General features: G+C 42.8%; 1 protein-coding gene across 3 annotated transcripts in view; it reads left to right on the top strand.

Moving 5' to 3' along the window:
• The window catches only part of atrn (attractin), a 408487-nt gene that overhangs the window by 98200 nt on the left and 285846 nt on the right, over positions 1-24441 (top strand). For all 3 annotated transcript variants that reach the window (XM_072256711.1, XM_072256712.1, XM_072256713.1), the window contains exon 4: positions 22892-23020. In XM_072256711.1, the coding sequence (XP_072112812.1) occupies positions 22892-23020 (129 nt within the window). The remainder of the gene's footprint in view (positions 1-22891; positions 23021-24441) is intronic.

The following is a 24441-nucleotide window of genomic DNA, read 5'->3' as shown; positions in this document are numbered from 1 at the left end:
TCCAATGCTAGTGCATCTTTTGTTAGATAATGAGCCCAAAACTGCCAACAATTAAACTAAGTGCAGTCTGACGAATGCCTTAGATAGCATCAGCATTATTACATCTTGGCTCTTATATTCTAGTCCTCTTGAAACCAATGCTAACATTGTCTTTGCCTTCCTAATCACTGTCTCAACCTGTAAGTTAACCTATAGGGAATCCTGCACAGGGATTTCCAAGTCCCTTTGCAGTTCTGATCTTTGAATTTTCTCTGTTTAAAAATTTGTCAATGACTTTATTCCTTCTAAAAAACATGCATGACCGTACACTTCCCTACACTACTTTCCATCTGCCACTTCTTTGCCCATTCTCCTAATCTATCTAAGTCCTTTGAGACTATGTCTTTTCGTTTTATGTTGTCAACCACCATTGACTCATCCTCTCTTTTGAATACTTCTCTATCTTTGTGATGTATCTATCCTGTGCCTTCCAAAATGCTCCCAAAAAACTACAGCCATTGCTGTTCTGCTGTCATCCCTGCTAATGTCCCACTCCAATCAACTTTGGACAGCTGTGCTCTAAAGCATCTGCAATTCCCGTTCCTCCACTGCAGTACCCTTACATCTGACTTTATCTTCTCCCTCTCAAATTTCAGTGTGAATTCTGTCATATTGTGATCAATGTTCCCTTAAGGGTTCCTTTACCTTCAGCTCCCTAATCAACTCTGGTTCATTACACAGCATTGAATCCAGAATTGCCTTTTCTGTCATGGGCTCAACCACAAGCTGCTCTAAAAAGCAATCTTTAGGCATTCTACACATTCTCTCTCTTGGGATCCAGCACCAACCTGATTTTCCCCAATCTGCCTGCATGTTGGAATCCCCCATGACTATCGTAACATTGCCCTTTTGACGTCTTTTCCATCTCCCATTCTCATTTATATTCCACATCCTGGCTACTGTTCTTAAGCCTGTATATAACTCCCATCAATGTCTTTTTACCCTTGCAGTTTCTTAACTCTACTCTCAAGGATTCTACATCTTCCGATCATATGTCACCTCTTTCTAAGGATTTGATTTAATCTTTTACCAACAGTCACCCCACCCCCTCTGTCTACCTGCCTGACCTTTTGAAACTACACCCTATCCTCGTTATATGCGTCTTCAGACTATGCAGATTCACAGTTATGCGAGGAACCTATTTCTATCAACGTCTCGTTATATGCGTTCAAAATTCACAGTTATGCGAGGAGCACTGCCTTCCCGCCAATACAAGTCGTGCGCATGCTTCACAGCTTCACTGTTGGGATGAGAAGCACCGCTTTCCCGCCAATACAAGTCAGGTGCGTGCGCCTCACAATTTCACTCCTGCCGCTATCACATTGGTTTTGGCAAGGTGTGGATGCGCGATCTTAAACTTTTGTTGGTTTTACCTACGGTGCAGTGATTTTGTGCTTGAAATATTTAGCTATGCCTCCTAAGCGTGAGAAAGGCCTGCCCCGATGAAAGCTACAATTATTACTAAGCAACGCAGTGGTTTAATTATCGGGTTTTGGGGTTTTGGGCTTTTGATCCTTCACATCAACCCGGCACGGGTGGAGAGCGCGCTCAGGAGTGATCTGTCACTGGACCGAACTCAGGAATTTACGTTCCCAAGCCCGGCGCTGAAACATAGGTTTCTTAAGTGTTTTATATGCATAGAAAGGTAAAATAGGTACTATATACTAAGACAAATGTTTGACTAACTGACGCTAAATAATATTGGATGTACTTGTTCCGACTTGCTTAGTAAGAGAACTTTTTTTTTGATCCCGATTCACGATAACCTACGCACATCCTCCCGTATACTTTAAATCATCTCTAGATTACTTATAATACCTAATACAATGTAAATGCTATGTAAAATAGTTATTATACTGCATTGTTCAGGGAATAATGACAAGAAAAAAAAGTCTGTATATGTTCGAACAAAAAGTGCTGGAAGAGCACTTCCGGGTTTTCTCGATTAGCGGTTGGTTGAATTCGCGCATGTAGAACTCGCGGATAAGGAGGGCCGACTGTACTTTCTCAGCCACTCATTTATCTGTGCTATCATCATATCCCTGCTCTGACACTGGTACATGGCACTGGGAGTAATTACTACCTTGGAAGTTCTGCTCTTCATCCTCTTCCCTGAGTCCCTATACTCATTGCATAGGCCCATTTCCCCCTTTCTACTTCTGTCATCAGTGCTGATGTGCACCATGACCTCTACCTCTGGCTGCTCACCCTCCCTCATGAAAATATTCTGAAGCACCCTTGACTCTTGCACCAGGGAGGCAACACACAATCCTTTTGTATTTTTCACAGTTATAGAACATCCTGTTCTCTCTCCCCCCCCCCCCCGCCACTATCAAGTCTCAATCGCTTTTGCTCTACCTGACTTTATAGTTCCCTGCTGAGCCTCAGAGCCTGCAACAGTGCCACTGGCCTGGCTCTTGCTGCTGTGTTCTGATAGGTCATCCACGCTAACAATATCCAAAAGAGTATATCAGAAGGATATTCACAATGTGAAATAAATTCAAAATCGAGATACTTTAAGTTGTGTGGAATAGTAAGAACTGTCCCACAATCTCTTTAACCCGCCACCCCCACCCCCACCCACCCACCATCAGGCAGGAGCTACCAAAGCATTAGGACAAGGACTGTTAAGATCGGAAACAACTCTCTCCCCTAGGCTGTCAGACTACTGAATTCTCCGCCATCACCGAGGTTTTATCACTTATGAAGTGCCAGTAGTGTTATGCTGTTTACTTTTTAACTTGTGTTGTAATTATGTCAGTCTTCTGGAATATTTATTATTTGTTAATTTACAAATGATAGAAAGATGGTGAACCCTGTAGAATTTTCTGTTTCTGCATAAATATGACCTAAATGTGAGCCATCAGATCGTCATGTAAGCCCTAAAACTAGATAAAGAGACCCCAATTAAATAAATAACACATTATACTTGTTCATTTATTTATTGAGAAAAATGATCCAATATTACATGTATTTGTTGGAAAAAGTATGTGAATCTCTGGGGTAATGCCTTCTACAAAAGCTATTTGGACTCAGGTCAATGAGGTGATTTTGGAGGTGTGGGTTGTAGAGGTGCCCTACCCTATATAAAAAAACACACACAAAGTCTGCTCTTCCCAAGAAGGATCTGTTTATGTGCACCATGCCTTGATCTAAGCAACTTTCAGATGACCTTAGAAGAAGAATTGTAGAGATGCATGAAGATGGAAAAGCCTGCAAAAGCATTTCTAGAGACCCGAGTTGTTAAAATTGAATCTGAATAAAACTCGGGAGACCAGCTTCTTATAATTACAACAGTTTATTGTGCACCCTCCTGCAGGAGTTTGAGACCCAGTTGTCAGAGGGAAGGCACATAAGTACTGCCACCATCTGACAAGTGGACCCACTCTCTCTGGTTACAGCCATATGTTTATACATAGTAAGCCCCATACATTACTGTTGCAAGATGTCATTTGAACTGGTGCAATGTACAATGTTATCAAACTCTCAATGTCTCTCTGCAAGCCGGGGAGATCTGGTAATGAGCCTGTCTTAGCTAACTGCTGAAGACATAGAGTTTACTTCAGTTCAAAAATTCCTATTCAGTCCCAATTATTCTTTTAGCCAGTGGTTACATAAGTTCAAAATGATGTTTTTATATCCCCAATTCCTCAGAGTGTTCATCAGTCCACAGTAAGAGAAATTGTCTACTGTACTAGAGAGTACTGTTGCTACTCTCCCTTGGAGTAGGCACTTCTGGAAGTAGCAGGGTGGGAAGAGAAATAAGTCCATAAGATATAGGAGAAGAATTAAGCCATTCAGCCCATCAAACCTTGTGCCACTATTCCATTATGGCTGATCCTGGATCTCACTCAACCCCATTTGTCTGCCTTCTTGCCATATCCTTTGATGCCCTGAGCAATCAGGAAATTGTTAACTTCTGCTTTAAATATATCTACGGATTCTGTCTCCACCACAGTCGCTGTCAGACCAATCCACAGATTCTCTACTCTGGCTGAAAAAAATTCCTCCTTATCTCCGTTCTAAAAGGTCGCCCTCAATCTTGAGGCCAGTTCTGATTCCCCCACCACAGGAAACATCCTACATAAAACATAAGAAATAGGAGCAGTAGGCCATCTGGCCTGTTGAGCCTGCTCCACCATTCAATAAGCTCATGTCTGATCTGGCCATGGACTCATCTCCACCTACCTGCCTTTTCCCCATAGCCTTTAATTCCGCTACTATGCAAAAATTTATCCAACCTTGTCTTAAATATATTTAATGAGGTAGCCTCCACTGGTTTATTGGGCAGAGAATTCCACAGATTCAACCACTCTCGAGAAAAAGCAGTTCCTCCTCATCTCTGTCTTAAATCTACTCCCCAGAATCTTGAGGCTATGTCCCCTAGCTCTTTTCTCAACTACCAGTGGAAACAACTTTCCTCCCTTTCTCTTATCCCTTTCATAATCTTATATGTTTCTATAAGATCTCCTCTCATTCTTCTGAATTCCAGTGAGTACAGTCCCATGCAACTCAATCTCTCTTCGTAATCAAACCCCCTCATCTCTGGAATCAATCTGGTGAACCTCCTCTGTACTGCCTCCAAATCCTTTCCGCATCAACCTTGTCTAGTCCTTTCAACATTTGGTAGGTTTCAATGAGATCCTCCTCCTCCCAACACATTCTTCTAAATTCCGGTGAGTACAGCCCCAAAGCTGCCAAACACTCCTCATATATTAATCCTTTTATTCCCAGAATCATCCTTGTGAACCTCCTCTGGACTCTCTCCAATAATAACATCCTTTTTGAGATATGAGGCCCAAGATTATTGACAATGCTCCAAGAGCAGGTTGACTAGTATCTTATACAACCCAGCATTCTCTCCTTGGTTTTATATTCTATCCCCCTTTAAATAATAGTCCAGATTGCTGTGACAATCAGCAAATTTATAAAATATATCAGTAGATAGACTGTCTCCAGAGATGGATACAGAGGGATCAGGAGAGGTGAGAGAAGGGAGAGAGATTCCACTTCGCATTTCCATTCCAACATATCATTCCATGACCTTCTATACTGCCACGATGAGGCCACACTCAGGATGGAGGAGCAGCACCTTATATTCTGTCTGGCTAGACTTCAACGTGATGGCATGAGCATCAATTTCTTGAACTTCTAGAAATTACCACCCCCCCCACTTCACCATTCTCCATCCTTGTTTCCCTCTCACCCCTTCTTTTCCTACCTGCCCATCACCTCCATCTGGTGCTCCTCCCCCTTCCTTTTTTCCATGGTCTTCTGTCCTTTCTTAACAGATTCCCCTTTCTCCAGCCCTTTATGTTGTTCATCAATCAGCTTCCCTGCTCTTTACATCACCCCCTTCCGCTCTTCCAGTTATCACCTACCACTTGGTACTTTTTCTTCCCCTCCCTCCAGCTTCTTATTCTGACTTCTCGCCTTGCTTTTTTGCCTTGATGAAGGGCCTCGGCCCGAAACTAAGTCTACTTACTCTATTCCATAGAAGTTACCTGGCCTGCTAAGTTCCAGAGGTGTCATATTGGTGCCTCAAAGCCTGAAATGCAGAAGAATATATATGTTGGCAAAGGGAAAGGCAATTGAACTGATAAAGCTGACAAGATGAATGTTTTTCAGGTTATGTGACCCAGCTACAATGCTGTTACGTCAGGGGTCCCCAACCTATTTTGCATCGTGGACTGGCCTACGGGGGTGGGGGGTGGGGGGGTGGTTTGGGTTGCCAATGGCCAAGAGTAACCATCAAATACGTTGTGTTTACCCGGAGAAGACTACAATTACCATGAAGCCTTGCGCGGGCACCTGTGTGCGCATGCGTGTACGTGCCGATTTTTTTCCTACAAATCGTTTTTGGCGATTCTGTTTGGGGAGTGAGGGGGTGTTAGTCACGACCGGAATATAGAATATCAGTCAACTATAAGTCACTTTTTAGTGGCTAATACACTTAATTTCATTTCTAAAAGGGTTTATCTAACGAATTTAATATTAAACACAGCGCATATTTTCCTCGCATGAATAAAGTGATAAGTCAATTACTGTATATGTCACTTATAAGTCAATAGCATCATAACATTTTAAGTAACGTTTGGATATTAAACACAGCACATATTTTCCCTGTTTGAACATATCAAATCATTGCAACACACCAATATCGCTGAATCAGTGGGAGCCCTGGGCTTGTTTTCCTGCAACAAGATGGTGCCATTGAAGGGTGATGGGAGACAGCGATACTCGAAGGGGGTTCCTTATGTGCAGTCTATTCCACAATTTAGTTTTCGTTGCATTCATTGCAGAGATATGTTGGAAATGGAAGCAACGTTTTCAGTGCTTTCATGGCTTTCTCAGGATATCTAGCCTTGACTTTGATCCAGAATGCCAGCAGAGATATTATGTTAAACATGCTTTTCAGCCCACCATCATTTTCAAGCTTGAGGAGTTGATCTTCTTCCCGTGCCTATGTGACATGGATGACACATAGGTAATGACCTCGCGTGTGTTCAAGCTCAGCAGGGCGTGACAGGGAATGAGGAAGGGTGCAGCTGACTCATATCGCCAAATCATATCGTTTCCTCGCGGCCCGGTAACATATGTTTTGCGGCCCGGTACCAGTCCATGGCCCGGTGGTTGGGGACCGTTGTGTTATGTCATTGAGCTAAAGATGGGTTAGCCCTCCTCAAGGAAGTCAGGTGGAGGGAACAATGTAAAATATTCCAATACTGATAGATAATTGTGATAAATACTGCTGAAAGGAAATTAGTCACCAACTACTGCCCTTGTTCCCTCACAAAGCATTTGATATGGTGTAGTTAATTGATCTTACACATGGGGGTTTTCATACTGTAAGAAAGCCATACTTCAGTTGTATAGGACTTTGGTGAAACTGAAACTGGAGGAATGTGCTCTGTTTTGAAATTCTTGTCCTGAAGGTGGTGTGTTATTTCACAAGAATGATTTTTGTTGAATTGTCCCCTATTCATTGGAGCTAAAAATGAGAAAACATACTATTCCGAAGAAGCAGAGAGAAATTGGAGAGGAATCTGCTGATAGGTTCTTTACCTCTGGTTGAAATTATCAGAACTATAAAGCTTGGTTTCAGGGTATGGGGTTCAGTGTTGAAGACTGGAGTGACTGGAAATGTTTTCACTGAAGATTATAACTCTTTCAGAATTCTACACTTCAGTAGTCAATGGATTTCTAGTCATTGGGAATGTTCATGACTGAAACTGATGGAGGTTTGGAAATATGGGACTTGGAGGATCTGAAAGATGGCTTGAAAAGTGGATGAGATAAATGCTTAACCGAGTGAAGTTGAGCAATTTCACCTATTTCATACCTATCTCTTGTATTCTTATGTTGAATAAACATTGTTTTGTTTGAAGACAGCATTTAATCTGTCTTACAATATAAAGGTCTAAGTCTTAAAGGTTTGTGCCTTTAATCAGTCTGTTGCTAGAAATAATGACTTTTCACTAAGATATTGCTCAGTACTCCGTTGGTGGCATAGTGGCATCAGTGCTGGACTGCTGGCAAGAGGTCCGGCCGGCTCCCCTGCATGCTTTTCATCCGTGCTGGGTTAAGAGCTGATGATCTCTTTGGAAAAACTCAGACGCAGAAGGCAATGGCAAACCACTGCTGTAACTTGCTTTGTACACAATTTCCCACTATGTCAGAGCGGCGTGGGAGGAAGTCGTCCGCTAACTGGACCCGGCTGGTGGCGTAGTGGCATCAGCGCCGGACTTCGGGACGAAAGGTCCCGAGTTCGAATCCAGCCAGCTTCCCTGCATGCTTTCCATCTGTGCTGGGTTACAAGCTGGTGATCTCTTGGGGAAACTCACCTGGCAGAAGGCAATGGCAAACCACTGCGGAAAGCGGCCAGTGCGTGAGTGGGCCAGTGAAGGAGTGGAGCTTTGAGGCTTTGACTCGAGAGGCTTCGACGAGAAGAGGCAGAGGACGAGATTGTTCCCAGTTAGTTTTTACAATGTCTCCTGAGATGGTGATGTGCCTCTCATGTGAGATGTGGCAGTCTTGGGGGAATGCCCCTCTCCCGCAGGGTCACTTCTGGCAGAAGTGCATACGGCTGGGCGATCTGGAAGACCGTGTAAGGAATCTGGAGCTGCAGCTGGATGACCTTCGACTCATAAGGGAGAATGAGGCAGTCATAGATGAGAGCTACAGGGAGGTAGTCACACCTAGGCTGTCAGAAGCAGGTCCTTGGGTGACAGTCAGAGGGGGGAAAGCGAAGGTGAGCAGACAGGTAGTACAGAGCACCCTTGTAGCCATTCCCCTGAATAATAAGTTTACCATCCTGGATACTGTTGGCGGGGACTACCGACCAGGTGTGAGCCACGGCGGCAGGGCCTCCGGCACTGAGTCTGACCCGGTGGTGCAGAAGGGTGGGACGGAGAAGAGGAGAGCTGTCGTCATTGGAGACTCTATAGTCAGGGGAGCAGACAGGAGATTTTGTGGACGTGAGAAGGACACCCGCATGGTTTGTTGCCTCCCGGGTGCCAGGGTCCGGGATGTCTCTGACCGGGTGCACGACATCCTGGTATGAGAGGGAAAGCAACCAGAAGTCGTGATACATGTTGGGACCAACGACATAGGCAGGAAGAGGGATGAGGTCCTGAAGTGTGAGTTTCGGGAATTAGGCAGAAGGCTAAAGAACAGGACCTCAAGGGTGACGTTCTCAGAATTGCTGCCAGTGCTACGTGACAGAGATGGTAAGAACTGGAGGAGATGGCAGTTGAATGTGTGGCTGAGGAGTTGGTGCAGGGAGCAGGGTTTTAGATTTTTAGATCATTGGGATCTCTTCTGGGGAAGGTGGGACCTGTACAGATTGGATGGGTTGCACCTGAACTCGAGGGGGAGCAATATCCTTGCAGGTAGGATTGCTAGCATGGTTTGGGAGGGTTTAAACTAATTTGCTAGGGGGATGGGACCCAGAGCGATAGAGCAGTGAAAGAAGTGCATGGAGTAAAGCCAGATCTAACATACAGAGAGGCTTTGTGGAAAGGGAAGCAGAATAAACGGTGTAAAGACAGTAAGGTAGAAGGGCTGAAATGTGTGTACCTCAATGCAAGAAGCATCAGGAACAAAGGTGATGAACTGAGAGCTTGGATACATACATGGAATTATGATGTAGTGGCCATTACAGAGACTTGGCTGGCACCAGGGCAGGAATGGATTCTCAATATTTCTGGATTTCAGTGCTTTAAAAGGGATAGAGAGGGTGGAAAAAGGGGAGGAGGAGTGGCATTACTGGTCAGGGATACTATTACAGCTACAGAAAGGGTGGGTAATGTAGCAGGATCCTCTTTTGAGTCAATATGGGTGGAAGTCAGGAACAGGAAGGGAGCAGTTACTCTACTGGGGGTATTCGATAGACCCCCTGGTAGCAGCAGAGATACAGAGGAGCCGATTGGGAGGCAGGTTTTGGAAAGGTGCAAAAATAACAGGCAACACACATAAAAGTTGCTGGTGAACGCAGCAGGCCAGGCAGCATCTGTAGGAAGAGGTGCAGTCGACATTTCAGGCCGAGACCCTTCGTCAGGACTAACTGAAGGAAGAGTGAGTAAGGGATTTGAAAGTTGGAGGGGGAGGGGGAGATCCAAAATGATAGGAGAAGACAGGAGGGGGAGGGATGGAGCCAAGAGCTGGACAGGTGATAGACAAAAGGGGATATGAGAGGATCATGGGACAGGAGGTCCGGGAAGAAGGACGGGGGGGGGGGGACCCAGAGGATGGGCAAGAGGTATATTCAGAGGGACAGAGGGAGAAAAAGGAGAGTGAGAGAAAGAATATGTGCATAAGAATAAGTAACAGATGGGGTACGAGGGGGAGGTGGGGCCTTAGCGGAAGTTAGAGAAGTCGATGTTCATGCCATCAGGTTGGAGGCTACCCAGATGGAATATAAGGTGTTGTTCCTCCAACCTGAGTGTGGCTTCATCTTTACAGTAGAGGAGGCCGTGGATAGACATGTCAGAATGGGAATGGGATGTGGAATTAAAATGTGTGGCCACTGAGAGATCCTGCTTTCTCTGGCGGACAGAGCGTAGATGTTCAGCAAAGCGGTTTCCCAGTCTGCGTCAGGTCTCGCCAATATATAAAAGGCCACATCGGGAGCACCGGACGCAGTATATCACCCCAGTCGACTCACAGGTGAAGTGTTGCCTCACCTGGAAGGACTGTTTGGGGCCCTGAATGGTGGTAAGGGAGGAAGTGTAAGGGCATCTGTAGCACTTGTTCCGCTTACACGTATAAGTGCCAGGAGGGAGATCAGTGGGGAGGGATGGGGGGGACGAATGGACAAGGGAGTTGTGTAGGGAGCGATCCCTGCGGAATGCAGAGAGAGGCGGGGAGGGAAAGATGTGCTTAATGGTGGGATCCTGTTGGAGGTGGCAGAAGTTACGGAGAATAATATGTTGGACCCGGAGGCTGGTGGGGTGGTAGGTGAGGACCAGGGGAACCCTATTCCTAGTGGGGTGGTGGGAGGATGGAGTGAGAGCAGATGTACGTGAAATGGGGGAGATGCGTTTAAGAGCAGAGTTGATAGTGGAGGAAGGGAAGCCCCGACTTTAACTTCCCTAATATTGATTGGCACTTGATTAGTTCGAAGGGTTTAGATGGGGCAGAATTTGTTAAGTGTGTCCAGGATGGATTCCTGTCACAGTATGTGGACAGGCCGACCAGGGGAAATGCCATACTAGATCTAGTACTAGGTAATGAACTGGGTCAGGTCACAGATCTCTCAGTGGGTGAGCATCTGGGGGACAGTGACCACCACTCCCTGGCCTTTATAATTATCATGGAAAAGGATAGAATCAAAGAGGACAGGAAAATTTTTAATTGGGGAAAGGCAAATTATGAGGCTATGAGGCTATAAGGCTAGAACTTGCGGGTGTGAATTGGGATGATGTTTTTGCAGGGAAATGTACTATGGACATGTGGTCGATGTCTAGAGATCTTTTGCGGGATGTAAGAGATAAATTTGTCCCGGTGAGGAAGATAAAGAATGGTAGGGTGAAGGAACCATGGGTGACAAGTGAGGTGGAAAATCTAGTCAGGTGGAAGAAGGCAGCATACATGAGGTTTAGGAAGCAAGGATCAGATGGGTCTATTGAGGAATATAGGGAAGCAAGAAAGGAGCTTAAGAAGGGGCTGAGAAGAGCAAGAAGGGGGCATGAGAAGGCCTTGGCGAGTAGGGTAAAGGAAAACCCCAAGGCATTCTTCAATTATGTGAAGAAAAAAAGGATGACAGGAGTGAAGGTAGGACCGATTAGAGATAAAGGTGGGAAGATGTGCCTGGAGGCTGTGGAAGTGAGTGTGGTCCTTGATGAATACTTCTCTTCGGTATTCACCAATGACAGGGAACTTGATGATGGTGAGGACAATATGAGTGAGGTTGATGTTCTGGAGCATGTTGATATTGAGGGAGAGGAGGTGTTGGAGTTGTTAAAATACATTAGGACAGCTAAGTCCCCGGGGCCTGACAGAATATTCCCCAGGCTGCTCCACAAGGCGAGAGAAGAGATTGCTGAGCCTCTGGCTAGGATCTTTATGTCCTCGTTGTCCACAGGAATGGTACCGGAGGATTGGAGGGAGGCGAATGTTGTTCCCTTGTTCAAAAAAGGTAGTAGGGATAGTCCGGGTAATTATAGACCAGTGAGCCTTACGTCTGTGGTGGGAAAGCTGTTGGAAAGGATTCTTAGAGATAGGATCTATAGGCATTTAGAGAATCATGGTCTGATCAGGGACAGTCAGCATGGCTTTGTGAAGGGCAGATTGTGTCTAACAAGCCTGATAGAGTTCTTTGAGGAGGTGACCAGGCATATAGATGAGGGTAGTGCAGTGGATGTGATCTATATGGATTTTAGTAAGGCATTTGACAAGGTTCCACACGGTAGGCTTATTCAGAAAGTTAGAAGGCATGGGATCCAGGGTGGTTTGGCCAGGTGGATTCAGAATTGGCTTGCCTGCAGAAGGCAGAGGGTGGTGGTGGAGGGAGTACATTCAGATTGGAGGATTGTGACTAGTGGTGTCCCACAAGGATCTGTTCTGGGACCTCTACTTTTCGTGATTTTTATTAATGACCTGGATGTAGGGGTAGAAGGGGGGTTTGGCAAGTTTGCAGATGACACAAAGGTTGGTGGTGTTGTAGGTAGTGTAGAGGATTGTCAAAGATTACAGAGAGACATTGATAGGATTCAGAAGTGAGCTGAGAAGTGGCAGATGGAGTTCAACCCGGAGAAGTGTGAGGTGGTACACTTTGGAAGGACAAACTCCAAGGCAGAATACAAAGTAAATGGCAGAATACTTGGTAGTGTGGAGGAGCAGAGGGATCTCGGGGTACATGTCCACAGATCCCTGAAAGTTGCCTCACAGGTGGATAGGTACTTAAGAAAGCTTATGGGGTGTTAGCTTTCATAAGTTGAGGGGTAGAGTTTAAGAGTCGCGATGTAATGATGCAGCTCTATAAAACTCTGGTTAGGCCACACTTGGAGTACTGTGTCCAGTTCTGGTCACCTCACTATAGGAAGGATGTGGAAGCATTGGAAAGGATACAGAGGAGATTTACCAGGATGCTGCCTGGTTTAGAGAGTATGCATTATGATCAGAGATTAAGGAAGCTAGGGCTTTACTCTTTGGAGAGAAGGAGGATGAGAGGAGACATGATAGAGGTGTACAAGATAATAAGAGGAATAAATAGAGTGGATAGCCAGCGCCTCTTCCCCAGAGCACCACTGCTCAATACAAGAGGACATGGCTTTAAGGTAAGGGGTGGGAAGTTCAAGGGGGATATTAGAGGAAGGTTTTTTTACTCAGAGAGTGGTTGGTGCGTGGGATGCACTGCCTGAGTCAGTGGTGGAGGCAGATACACTAGTGAAGTTTAAGAGACTACTAGATAGGTATATGGAGGAATCTAAGGTGGGGGCTTATATGGGAGGCAGGGTTTGAGGGTCGGCACAACATTGTGGGCTGAAGGGCCTGTACGGCGCTGTACTGTTCTATGTTCGATGTTCACTGCTGTAATTACGCGGTTCCCCACTACGTCAGAGAGGCATGGAGGAAAATTGTTCGCTAATCAGAGAAAATCCGGATGCGACGTACCTTTCCTTCCTATTGCTCAGTAACTCTGTCACCATGCTAGTAAATGCAAAAGATTTTGCAACACTTTTTAATAGCAGTGAGTTTGATAGACAAGTACACAGCAGGTTTGACAGTATTGCAAAAACAAGATTCGGTTTTCAAGAGTGCATGCTAGTTACTTTGGCAACATGGACAAGTCAATAATTACACTGACCAAACTATTGAATCGCACAATCCTTTCTCTTGAAAAATGTTAAAGAACAGGTTAGGTTTTGTCTAAATACTGCAACCTTCAAGTTCAAGTTTATTGTCATAAGCAAGCATACTCAAGGTGTAAATGCCATTAAAATTAGTTACAGCAGTCGTGCAGTACATTAGAGAATATAAATTTAGATTAACATAAAATGCACATTACTTACACAACAAAATAAATGTTAATGCAGGTTGAGAGAGAATAAAGAAAAATAGTCTGAGGTAATTTCTCCGTTTCTTTTCTGAAACCTGCAGCATGAGCTCTGTTCTTCCGTTTGGATTCTTTTTGCGCTTGTCTGATTTTTCCCTTTTCTTTCAATTAGCAAAAGAGGTGACCTCTTTCTTTGGCAAGATTATGCCTCTATCTATTTTTAACAAGCTCTTTGCTGTTGTAAAAGTTACTGTAGTTTATTTTGATATCACAGGTTCTGTTTCTCTTTTTTTGCATCTCCTTTGTATCCCTTTGCATTTAATGTCTCTCCAACCTTCTGGTTTCCTCCTGGTTTCCACTTAGGTTCATTTGTTTATGTCTTAATGCGTTTTATTTTGTTTGCTTACCATGGTTATTGATGCTTGCAATATGTAATCTTTTGCATTTATCTGAGACTGGGCAGGGCTGTGTGTTAACCGATTAGGCAGCATTATTACATTATGATATAGGTGTATCACTCTAAATTTAGTGCACAGATGCTTGGAATGGGGCTGGAACCAGAGGTGAATGTGAACAAAATGTACCTGTACAGCTTTGTGACAAAAAAGCCCAAGTACTCACAGTGAATGAATAAAATAAGCATATTATGGATACAACTCAACCAGTAAGAAATTTAAAGTTGCTTTCAGTTCTGAAAAGGACTCTTTGTCTGTCATTTAAGCATACTTGTATTTTTATTCATGTTTTTGTGAACAAAGTTGGAAACTAAAATGTTAGTTATAATTGGACTTGGATCTTTGCCAATCACTACAAGTTTTATGTGATTCCATTATCTTTACAGACGTGCATCTTGGGAATACCTGGTATGCTTCTATTGAAATAATGCAAGTATTTCCTGTTTATCAGCTTGTCATGCCACCAAAACTGAAAAATAAATTCGTGGTCATTTTGAACATAAGTTTCACAATCTGGAGTACTTAATGAACTTCCCTTGAGTGTTATTTCTTCTTCCTGGACAATTCCTTGGGGTTAAGTATAACTTACTTCCACTCTGAATGGAATGGTGGTGAGCTCTTCACTGTTTACCTGTGCCGCGCATGCATTTTTAATTGTATTTTATTAATTTATTTATGACGATATTTTTGTTTTATGTGTTGTGTGTGATATATGTATTGTGTGTGCACCATGGTCCAGAGGAACATTGTTTCATTTGGTTGTATATATGTACAGTCAGATGACAATAAACTTGTTTGTAGAATTTGCACATTGTCCCTCTGACTGCACGGGTTTCCTGAGTGTTTTGGTTTAGAGTCGTAGAATCATTGAAGCACAGAAACATGCCCTTTGGCCCATCTAGCTTGTGCTGAACCATTAAACTGCCTACTCTCATCGATGTGCACCAGGACCATAGCCCTCCCTATCCCTACCATCCATGTACCTATCCAAACTTTTTTCCAACATTGAAATGAGCTTGCATGTACTACTTGTGCTGGCAGCTCATTCCACACTCTCACGACCCTCTGAATGAATGTTTTCCCTCATGACTTTTCACTTTTCACCCTTAACCTGTGGCCTCTAGTGGCAGTCCCACCCAACCTCAGTGGAAAAAGCCTGCCTACATATTTACCCTATCGAAACCCCTCATAATTTTGTACACCTCCATCAAATCTTTCAGTCTTCTACATTCCAAGGAATAAAGCCCTAACCTATTCAATCTTTCCTTATAACTCAGGTCATCCAGATCTGGCAACATCCTTGTAAATTTTCTCTACTCTTTCAACCTTGTTTGCATCTTACTTGTAGGTAGGTTTCCTCCCACAAACCAAAGATGTACACGTTACAAGTTAAATGGCTACTATGAATTGTCCTAGTGGATGGTAGGAACTCGGCAAGTATAGAAAGAATGGATTAATGTTGGATTAATTAGTGTAAATGGGTAACTGAGGTTAAGTGCCGACTCAATGAGTTGAGGCCCTGTTGCCTATGATCTTGTGCTGTGTGTGGATTCTTTTAATATGAGTTTGTTGTTACACAACAGCTACATTACACAGATTCCATGCAATGAGGTTTTTGATGCTGAGACTCTGTCAGACAAAGATGTAGCTGGATGCAGACAGATGCAGATATGACATGTGTATGCTGAGTATGGTGCAGTAGCACAGCTGGTAGAGCTTGCCAGAGATCTGATTTTAATCCTGACCTTGGGTGCTGTCTGCCTGGAAATCTGCACATTTTCCCTGTGACCGTGTGCATTTTCCTCCAGATGTAGCTCCCACAACTGAAAGATGTGTGGGGTTGGTAGCTTTGATTAGCTGCTCCCAACCTCACACTTCTACTGTGGTGAGTGGTGGAATGTGGAGGATGTTTCTGAGAATTTGGGGAGAATAAAAAAAGTGATTAATTTAGGATCTGTGAATTTGGGTGGTTGATCGTTGTTGTGGACTTTGAGGGTTGCAGTGCCTGTTTCTGTGCTGGGTCTCTATGACTTTACTACATGTTGAGTACCCCTTATCCAAAATGCTTGGGGCCGGATGTTTTGGATTTCAGATTTCTTTTGGGGATTTTGGAGTATGTAATGAGATAGTTTGGGATTGCCATAATTTCTGACTGAATTTATATGCTACTGGTAAGCAGCCTTTGCCTTACACTTGTTCATCACACATGTACTTAACAGTAAAAATTATTACATAGTATTAATATAATGAAAATATAATGTTTGCATGGTAACAAAAGCAGCTTAGCAGCACTGGGAGAATACCTGAATCCGCTTTTGAACATTTTGGCGTAACTCACTCATATTTGGTCCCTATCGGACACTCAGCTTTCACCTGTGGCTGCAAATAGCTGTTTGCATGCGACAATGGCCAACACCCCCTCCCCCAATACCCTGCTTTGACAGGTGGGCTAAACTTGGTAAGCATAGCCATTGGGCCTCATACCCTGGTGAAATAGGGACATGCCTGTCCTAGCTTGTGAAGTCAGCTCTGGCAGACTAGGGAGATGAGATTAACAGTGAGACCCAATGGTCAAGAAGTTGATTCTGCAATGCTTCGTGGAGAGTGAAAGAGAATAAGGCACAGAAGTCATGGTTAGCCACTGCAGCTAAGGAAGACCCCAGTTTTGACAAGTACTTGTACCACTGGAACAGGACTTCTGAGATCAAGCGATTGAAATTGTCCCTTCGCAACAGCTTTTCCACTTTAAAACGTTCCTGCACAGTTCCACTGTCATTACCGGATACAACAGGCAACCAACGTGCTGCTATCTTACAAACGTTTGTATTTTGATTGGCTGTAAATGAACAAAAAATTAGGGCACACACTCAGTGCTGATAATAGACTGCCTTCATACAATGCTTTTTATGATTGCATTCTCCAAATCTTCATTTTCATTGTAACATTCAATGTGATTGTTAGTACCTTCAAACTGAAACCGCAGTGAGCAGAACAATTCTGAATTGTCTATCTACTTATTTCTCGCCAACTATCAGTAACAAAAATCGCTGCTTTATGAGCACAGACACGCAATTTAATGTTATTTTAGAATATTGGCTCTAAGCACGAAGTAGTATCTAACGGCCAGGCAAATTCACATGACTTACGCTAGCTAAAAGCTGTTTGACAAAAGTCTCCTGTCCAATTAAGTAGTATAGTGTCCTAAGGAAAAGATAAGCCCAGCTATTTTCTCAATTCCTTTTTGTTCTTTAAGAGTTGTTCCAAATAAGTGGCTGCCCTGATTAACCGATGGGCCAATTAACTGTAATCTACTGTATAAGAAATCAACGTTTTTGTGTTGGCTCAAAATGTCAAGTGTTTATTCCTCTCTGTAGATGCTGCCTGACTTGCTGAGTTCCTGCAACATTTTGTGTATATTGCTTCGAATCATGCAGCTATGTAACACAGAAACAGTCACATTGGCTCATACCATGACATCTGATACCTATTTGTACCACACTCATTAGAACTTGTTTCATGATCTTCTCTGCTATGGCAGTTCAAACACACGTCAAGATAAATGTTGTGAGACTACCTGCCTCCACCATCCACTCTGGCAGTATGTTAAATATTTCAATCACCCTCTGGTTGGAAAAAGTTCTTCCTCAGATCTCTAAGCCTCTTAACCATAACTTTAAACCTACTCCCTGGTTTTAGTCACCTTTGCTATGTGGAAAATTTTCCTACTTTCTACCCTATTTCTGCGTATTATAAATTTGTGTACCTCTGTCAGGTCCATCATTTGCCTCAAGGAAAACCAACCCAACCTATTCAGTTTGTCCTTAAGACTTCAACCGAGGCAACACACTAGTGGCATGGTGGTGTAGTGGTTAGCACTTTTGCTTTACAGTGCTAGCCACCACCGATTGGGGGTCGATTCCTGCCACTGTATGTAAGGAGTTTGTATGTTCTCTCTGTGATCGCATGGATTTCCTCCAGGTGCTCAGGTTTCCTCCCACATTCGAAAGACGTATGGTTAGTTTTAGGGGGTTGTGGGCATGCTATATTCGTGCTTGGTGACACGTGCTGCTGCCCTTGTTACAATCCTTGGACTGTGTTGGTTGTTGATGCAAAATGATGCATTTCACTATGTTTCAATGTACAGTGTTGTGCAATAGTCTTAAATGCATATGTAGGGTACCTAAGACTTTTACACGGTACTGTTATTTGTCAACAGAGTGGAGAATGAGTTTGTAAATCTGGTGAGAGCAAAGGATGTTGGGAATGGTGGGGTGGAGCCCCTTGGGAGGGTTGTGGGACAGGTGGCAGAGAAAGTGTGTCAGGAACGGGGGTGTGGGGGCGGGGTGTTGGTGGGGTTTGTGTGGTGTGGGTCGAGATGCAACCAGCCCTGAGAAACCAGGCAAGGTAATTTGATTCCAAGCAATTAGTTTTATTGATCATTACAAAATGTTTCTCTGGTGCTTCCTGCTCCCTCTCCCTCCCTTTCCATTTTCCTAAAATAATTTCCCTCTCCCTGCTCCCTTCCCACTCTCAGTCTAGAATAGAGAATCAGGTTTAGCATTACTTCACATGTCATGAAATTTGTATTTTTTTTGTGGCAACAGTACCGTGCAATACATAAGTTACTATTGTACTGTGCAAAAGTCTTAGGCACCCTAGCTATATGTACACAAAGTGCTGGAGGAACTCAGCAGGTAAGGCAGCATCTCTGGAAATGAATAAACAGTAGACATTTTGGGCCGAGGCCCTTCTTCAAGATGTGTCTGTAACTTTTGCAGAGTACTGTACATGTGACAAATAAAGCTAATCTTTTATCTTTAAATTTTCTCCATAGCCTCTCCCGTGAAATTAGGTTCTTTCCATAATGTGACCAGGAGTACATACAGTACTCCAGCTGTAGCCTAACTAGGCTGTAGAAAATTGAATCAAACTTTTCTGCTCTTGTGTTTTAACCCCCAGCTAATGAAGGCAAGTTTTGTACACCCTGTGTTCCTTCGTATTCCAGTAGCACTCAGGTATTCTTTGTATGTCCTGCCTTTTTAAATCTTCCCAAAGTTCATCACTTTGAACAAAATTAAATTACACCAGCCATTGCTACATCGATCTTTACGAACTTCTGAATATCATCCTTTAGCTAAGGCTATCCTCTTCACCATCAGTGATCCCAGCAAACTTACTTATCTTATCTCCGATGTTCATATCCAGATCTTTAATGTATTTAACAAACAGTAAGTATCCTGATGCACATCCTGATTCTTCACTAGTCTTTCAGTCACAAAAGCCATCCATCAACATCACCCTCTGCTTCCTATTACCAAGGTAATTTTGGATAAACTTTGCTCTGAACTTTTTAACTAGTTTCCCATAAAGGAGCTCATCCAAAGGCCGTACTGAAGACTACTTCACCCTCACCATTTTCAATACACTCCTTTACTCTTCAAAAAATTCAATCATGTTCTCCCAACTAGGGTATGGTGACCGTAGGCCGACTTGTACTGCTATAGTTGATGGCATGTAACACTTCCCAAACAGTGCTAAATTTTAAATTCATGAAGTTGGTGCATACGCCAACATAATGAGGTTGTTTATAATCTCTATTGTATTTTGACTTGCTTATCAGTGTGGGAGATTGTATAACATGATTGTACAGCAAAAAAAAACATGTGCTTAAGAGACTTGTTACTTCATGTTATGCTGGAAGGAATTGGCCTGATGTCGGAGTCTATTTATGATACATCAAAGGTCTAAGTTTTAAGATATGAACAGATATATTTCTAGTACAAAGATACTGTGCTTTTCTTTATTTTGATGTATATTAACAACTTCATATCTCTGAAAAAAATTGCATCTATTTTTCCCACTTTAAAAATGATCTCAAAATTCAGCTTATCAGTTAGGGTTCTCTGGCCATCGACTACTTGCTGCCTTATAAAACTTTTAAAAGCATTGATGAGACAGGAAACTGCAGTCTGGTGATCCTTGCATCAGCTTTGCATCAAACCAACAAATTTTACAACATACAGTAGGTCAGTTTTATAAACTAGATTCTGAGTGGTGGGGAAACTACTGAAAGGGATTCTGACAGATAGGATTAATTAACATCTGAAAGGCAGTGACGACTGATTAGTGATATAAGATCATAAGACCATATGACGTAGCAGCAGGATTAAGCCATTTGGCTATCAAGTCTGCTCCGCTGTTCAGTCATGGCTGATCCTTCCCAAACCCCATTCCCTGGCCTTCTCCTTATAACCTTTGACGCCATGTCCAATCAAGAAGCTATCAATCTCTGCCCTTAATACACCCAATGACCTGGCCTCCATAGCTGCCTGTGGTAATAAATTCCACAAATTCGTCATCCCCTGGATAAAGAAATTTCTCTGCTTCTCTATTTTAAATGGACGCCCCTCTATCCTGAGGCTGTGCCCTCTTGATCTAGACTCCTCCACCATGGGAAACATCCTTTCCATATCTATGCTGCCTGGGTCTTTCAACATTCGAAAGGTTTCAATGAGATCCTGCCCCCCTCCCCTTCTAAGTTCCAGCAAGTACTGACCCAGAGCAATCAAATGTTCCTCGTATGATAACCCTTTCATTCCTGATCATCCTTGTGAACTGCCTCTGGACCCTCTCCAATGCCAGCACATCTTTTCTTAGATGAGGAGCCCAAAACTATTCACAATACTCGAGGTGCAGCCTCACCAGTGCCTCATAAAGGCTCAGCATCACATCCGTGCTCTTGTATTCAAGACCTCTTGAAATGAATGCTAACATTGCATTTGCCTTCCTCACCACCGGCTCAACCTGCAAGTTAGCCTGTATATGGCTATATTCACAAAGCTATTGTCGGGATTAGAGGGTTAGCATTGCAAGAAGAAATTGAATAGGCTGCATTGAATTTCTCTGGAGGAAAGGAGGTTGAGAGGTGACATGTTAGAGGCACATAAAATTATGAGATGCAAAGGATAGATAGCCAAAATCTCTTTTCCAGTGGTTTATGAAACTAGAGGGCATAGATTTAAGGTATGTGGGAGAAGATTCAAAGAGTGTCTGAGGAGTAATTGTTTTGCAAAATAGATCATATTTGAAATGAGCTGTCAGAGATGGCGGCGGAGGTGAGAACAGTAACGACATTCAAGGGATGTGGACATGAGCAAAACATGTAAGGAATTAGAATTAATACAGGCAAGTAGGATTAGTATAGATAGGCATGATGGTTGGCAAAGACATAGTGGTTGAAGGGTCTTTTTCGAATCTGTATGATCTTGGAATGCATTTTCATTCCACCCTGAGAATGGTGACACAAATGGATAGGGTAGTGAAAAGGTCATTATTTCTAAATGTGTGTTCATAGACTGTGACATTTATTAAATGAGTTGGGATAGTCATTTCATGGACTTTCATAGACTGTGGCATTGAGTGTGGTTGCCCACAGCACTGCACATAACTTAGAAAATTGTGTACAGTTTTAGTTGGCACATGGCTGGAAGGATAAGGTAATGAGAGAGAGAGGGAGAGGAGGAGGGAGGGAAGGCTGCAGTTATAAGCAAAGGTTAAATAGGCTGGCATTTATTCTCACGGGAAAGTAAGAGGCTGAGGTCACTCTTATAGTCATTTATAAAATTGAGGGGGATGGATAGAATCATATTTCAAGTGCACTTTATTTATACCTCTTAACACTTTGTATATGTTTATCAAGTCAAGTCTCATCCTCCTCTGCAAAAAGATAGTCCTAGTTCACTCACCCTAACCTCATAAGACATGCTGTGTAATCCAGTCAGCATTATGTTTACCCTCGTCTGTTTTCTGTCATGTAACTAATTCTCCACACAAGCTAATCGATCTCTCCAAGTTGTTGAACTGAATTGGAATTTCTATTTCAATAAGGAGATTCTGATATATAACATTGTAACAGAACAATAGATTTTAAGGTCTTGGATTGTGTGTAATTCATTTTAGTATCTCAATTATTTCGATGCTTTCTTTAATTGGTTCATTGTAGCAATTTAATCATTGTTCATTGCTGTGAGAAAATTAAATAATATTTAAAAAAAAGGGAAAAGTGAATGTTGTTTTCTGAAAGTCAAAGCAATTGTGTACTTTGGTTCATATTAAAAAATAATGTAATTGATAAAAGTTGATATGCTTGAATGACTGATCTTCACTTGGAACCATGGGGTTACACAGCGTGGAAGTAGGCCCATCCCATCTACATTGTCTTCCTGAACTGTATTTAAGGGCAGGGAGGTTATACTGCAACTGTACAGGGTACAAGTGAGGCTGCAGTTGGAGTATTGTGCGCAGTTCTGGTCTCTGATTCCGACAATTTGTCGTGGTCTCAGCATTGATCCTTATGGCACCTATTTGTTACTAATTGCCAATATGAAAGTAACACATTTGTATTTGTCTTTGTCTTCTGACTGTTATAATGTGGGAAATCTTTGTTCATGTGATACGAGGTGTCAGGCAAACAATAGAGCAAATAGAACAATAATCCAGTTTGAGATGTTTGTATTCTTGAATGATAAAAGCAAGGTGCCATGTAGATAGAAATAGTAAGTTAAAGAAATCATGAATCCTGATTCGGGGTCACAGCCTGAAACAGCACTTCTTTTACTCCCACCCCATTAGTACTGGCACCATTATTTCCAGAGACACAAGGGTCTGATCCACTTCCTTTAATTCAGCAGATTGCAAATGCTGTAATCAGGTGTAAAAAAAAGAGTCCCTTCTGTTTCCGGAAATAATGGTGCTAGTTTTGTTTGAGGATAAACAGTTTTTGTGGGACTATTGGAATTTGCTGGAGGTTTGAAAATTTTCTTCGTGATCTACTCATATTAAGTATATCGCTGTTTCCAAAACAAAGCATTTATTCATATTTTGTATTTTTTTCTTTCAGTGGTTTGATCGTACCTGAGAAGAATGGGAATGGGACAATACCAGAAGTTGTTTCACGATCTGGATATGCTTTGCTGCATTTTTTCAGTGACGCTGCATATAATTTGACTGGATTTAACATCACATATAAGTAAGCATTATGCATTTGATGGTACAACTTGATCATGAATTTCACAAGTAAATTCTAGAAGAGGCATAATTAATATTATTATGGATTTTGACCCCTTTTGGACATTGTTCAAAACTGAGTTTACATTGGTAAAAGTAATTATGGTTTATGTTCACCTTATCTGATGCACACTTTAGTGAGAATTATGTCACCCGTGCAGGTTGTCGCTTGTAAAAGTGCTATTCCCTTTTCCCAGTTCCTCTGTCTCAACCGCATTTGCTCTCAGGATGACACTTTTCATTTCAGAATAACTGAGATGTCCTTTTTCTTCAAAGAAAAGGGGCTTCACTTCCTCTACCATTAACACTGCCCTTACCTGCATTTCTTTTATTTTGCGTACATCTGCCCTCATCCCATCTTCCCATTGCCGCATCAGGGATAGGATTCCTCTTGTCCTCACCTAACACCTCAGAAGCCTCCGCATCCAGCAACAGGAATCTCCATAACTTCCACCATCTCCAACAAGATCCTGTTTCCCTCTCTCACTTTATCTCCTTACCTTCCCATCACCTCCCCCTGCTGCTTCCTCTACTTCCCTTTCTTCCATGGTCTTCTGTCTTCTCCTATCAGATTCCCTCTTCTCCAGCCCTTTATGTCTTTTGCCAATCAACTTTCCAGTTCTTTACTTTGCTCCCTCCCCTTCTCCCGGTTTCACCTTTCACCTACCACCTTGTACTTCTTCTTCCCCTCCCCCCACTTTCTTATTCTGACTCCTGCCCGTCCTTTCCAGTCCTTATGAAGGGTCTCGACCTGAAACATTGACTGTTTACTCTTTTCCAGAGTTCCTCCAGCATTTTGTGTGTGTTGTTTTAGACATGCATGTGACTTCATCCTTTCTAATTTACAAGCCCTGTCATTGTGCTTAGTGCTTGCACTGAGAATAGGCCAAATTTTTCTGCTCGGAAAATAAAATCAGAAAAACAAATTGTGGCTAAATTCACTCTGACAATGCTCTGTTGAAACTGATAGTGTACACTTAGAAGCAAATCTGTTTTTCACTTGAATGCATCATCATTCATACAGTAGTGGGAACCTTGAGTCTTGAAGACAATTCTTAGAAAATTTAAATGGGTTTTGCTTTTGTAATTACATTAATTATAATTTACAAACCTAATAAACTATTAACCAGCAAAACAAGAAAGTCTACAGATGCTTGAAATCCAAAGCAACACACACAAAATATTGGGGGAACTCAGTATGTCACGCAGCAACTATGGAAAAGAGTAAGCAGTTGACGTTTTGGGTGGAGATCTTTCTTCAGGACTGAGAAGGAAGGGTGAAGATGCCTGAATAAAAAGGTTGGGGGGGGGGTAGGGAAAAAGGCTAGCTGGAAGGTCATAGGTGAGGCCAGGTAGATGGGATAGGTCAAGGACTGGAGAAGA

The sequence above is a fragment of the Mobula birostris genome, chromosome 4, assembly GCF_030028105.1.
Source record: "Mobula birostris isolate sMobBir1 chromosome 4, sMobBir1.hap1, whole genome shotgun sequence".
NCBI classification, from domain to species: domain Eukaryota; kingdom Metazoa; phylum Chordata; class Chondrichthyes; order Myliobatiformes; family Myliobatidae; genus Mobula; species Mobula birostris.
Note: the sequence above shows the minus strand (reverse complement) of the source record. Positions and strands in the feature narration are given on the sequence as shown.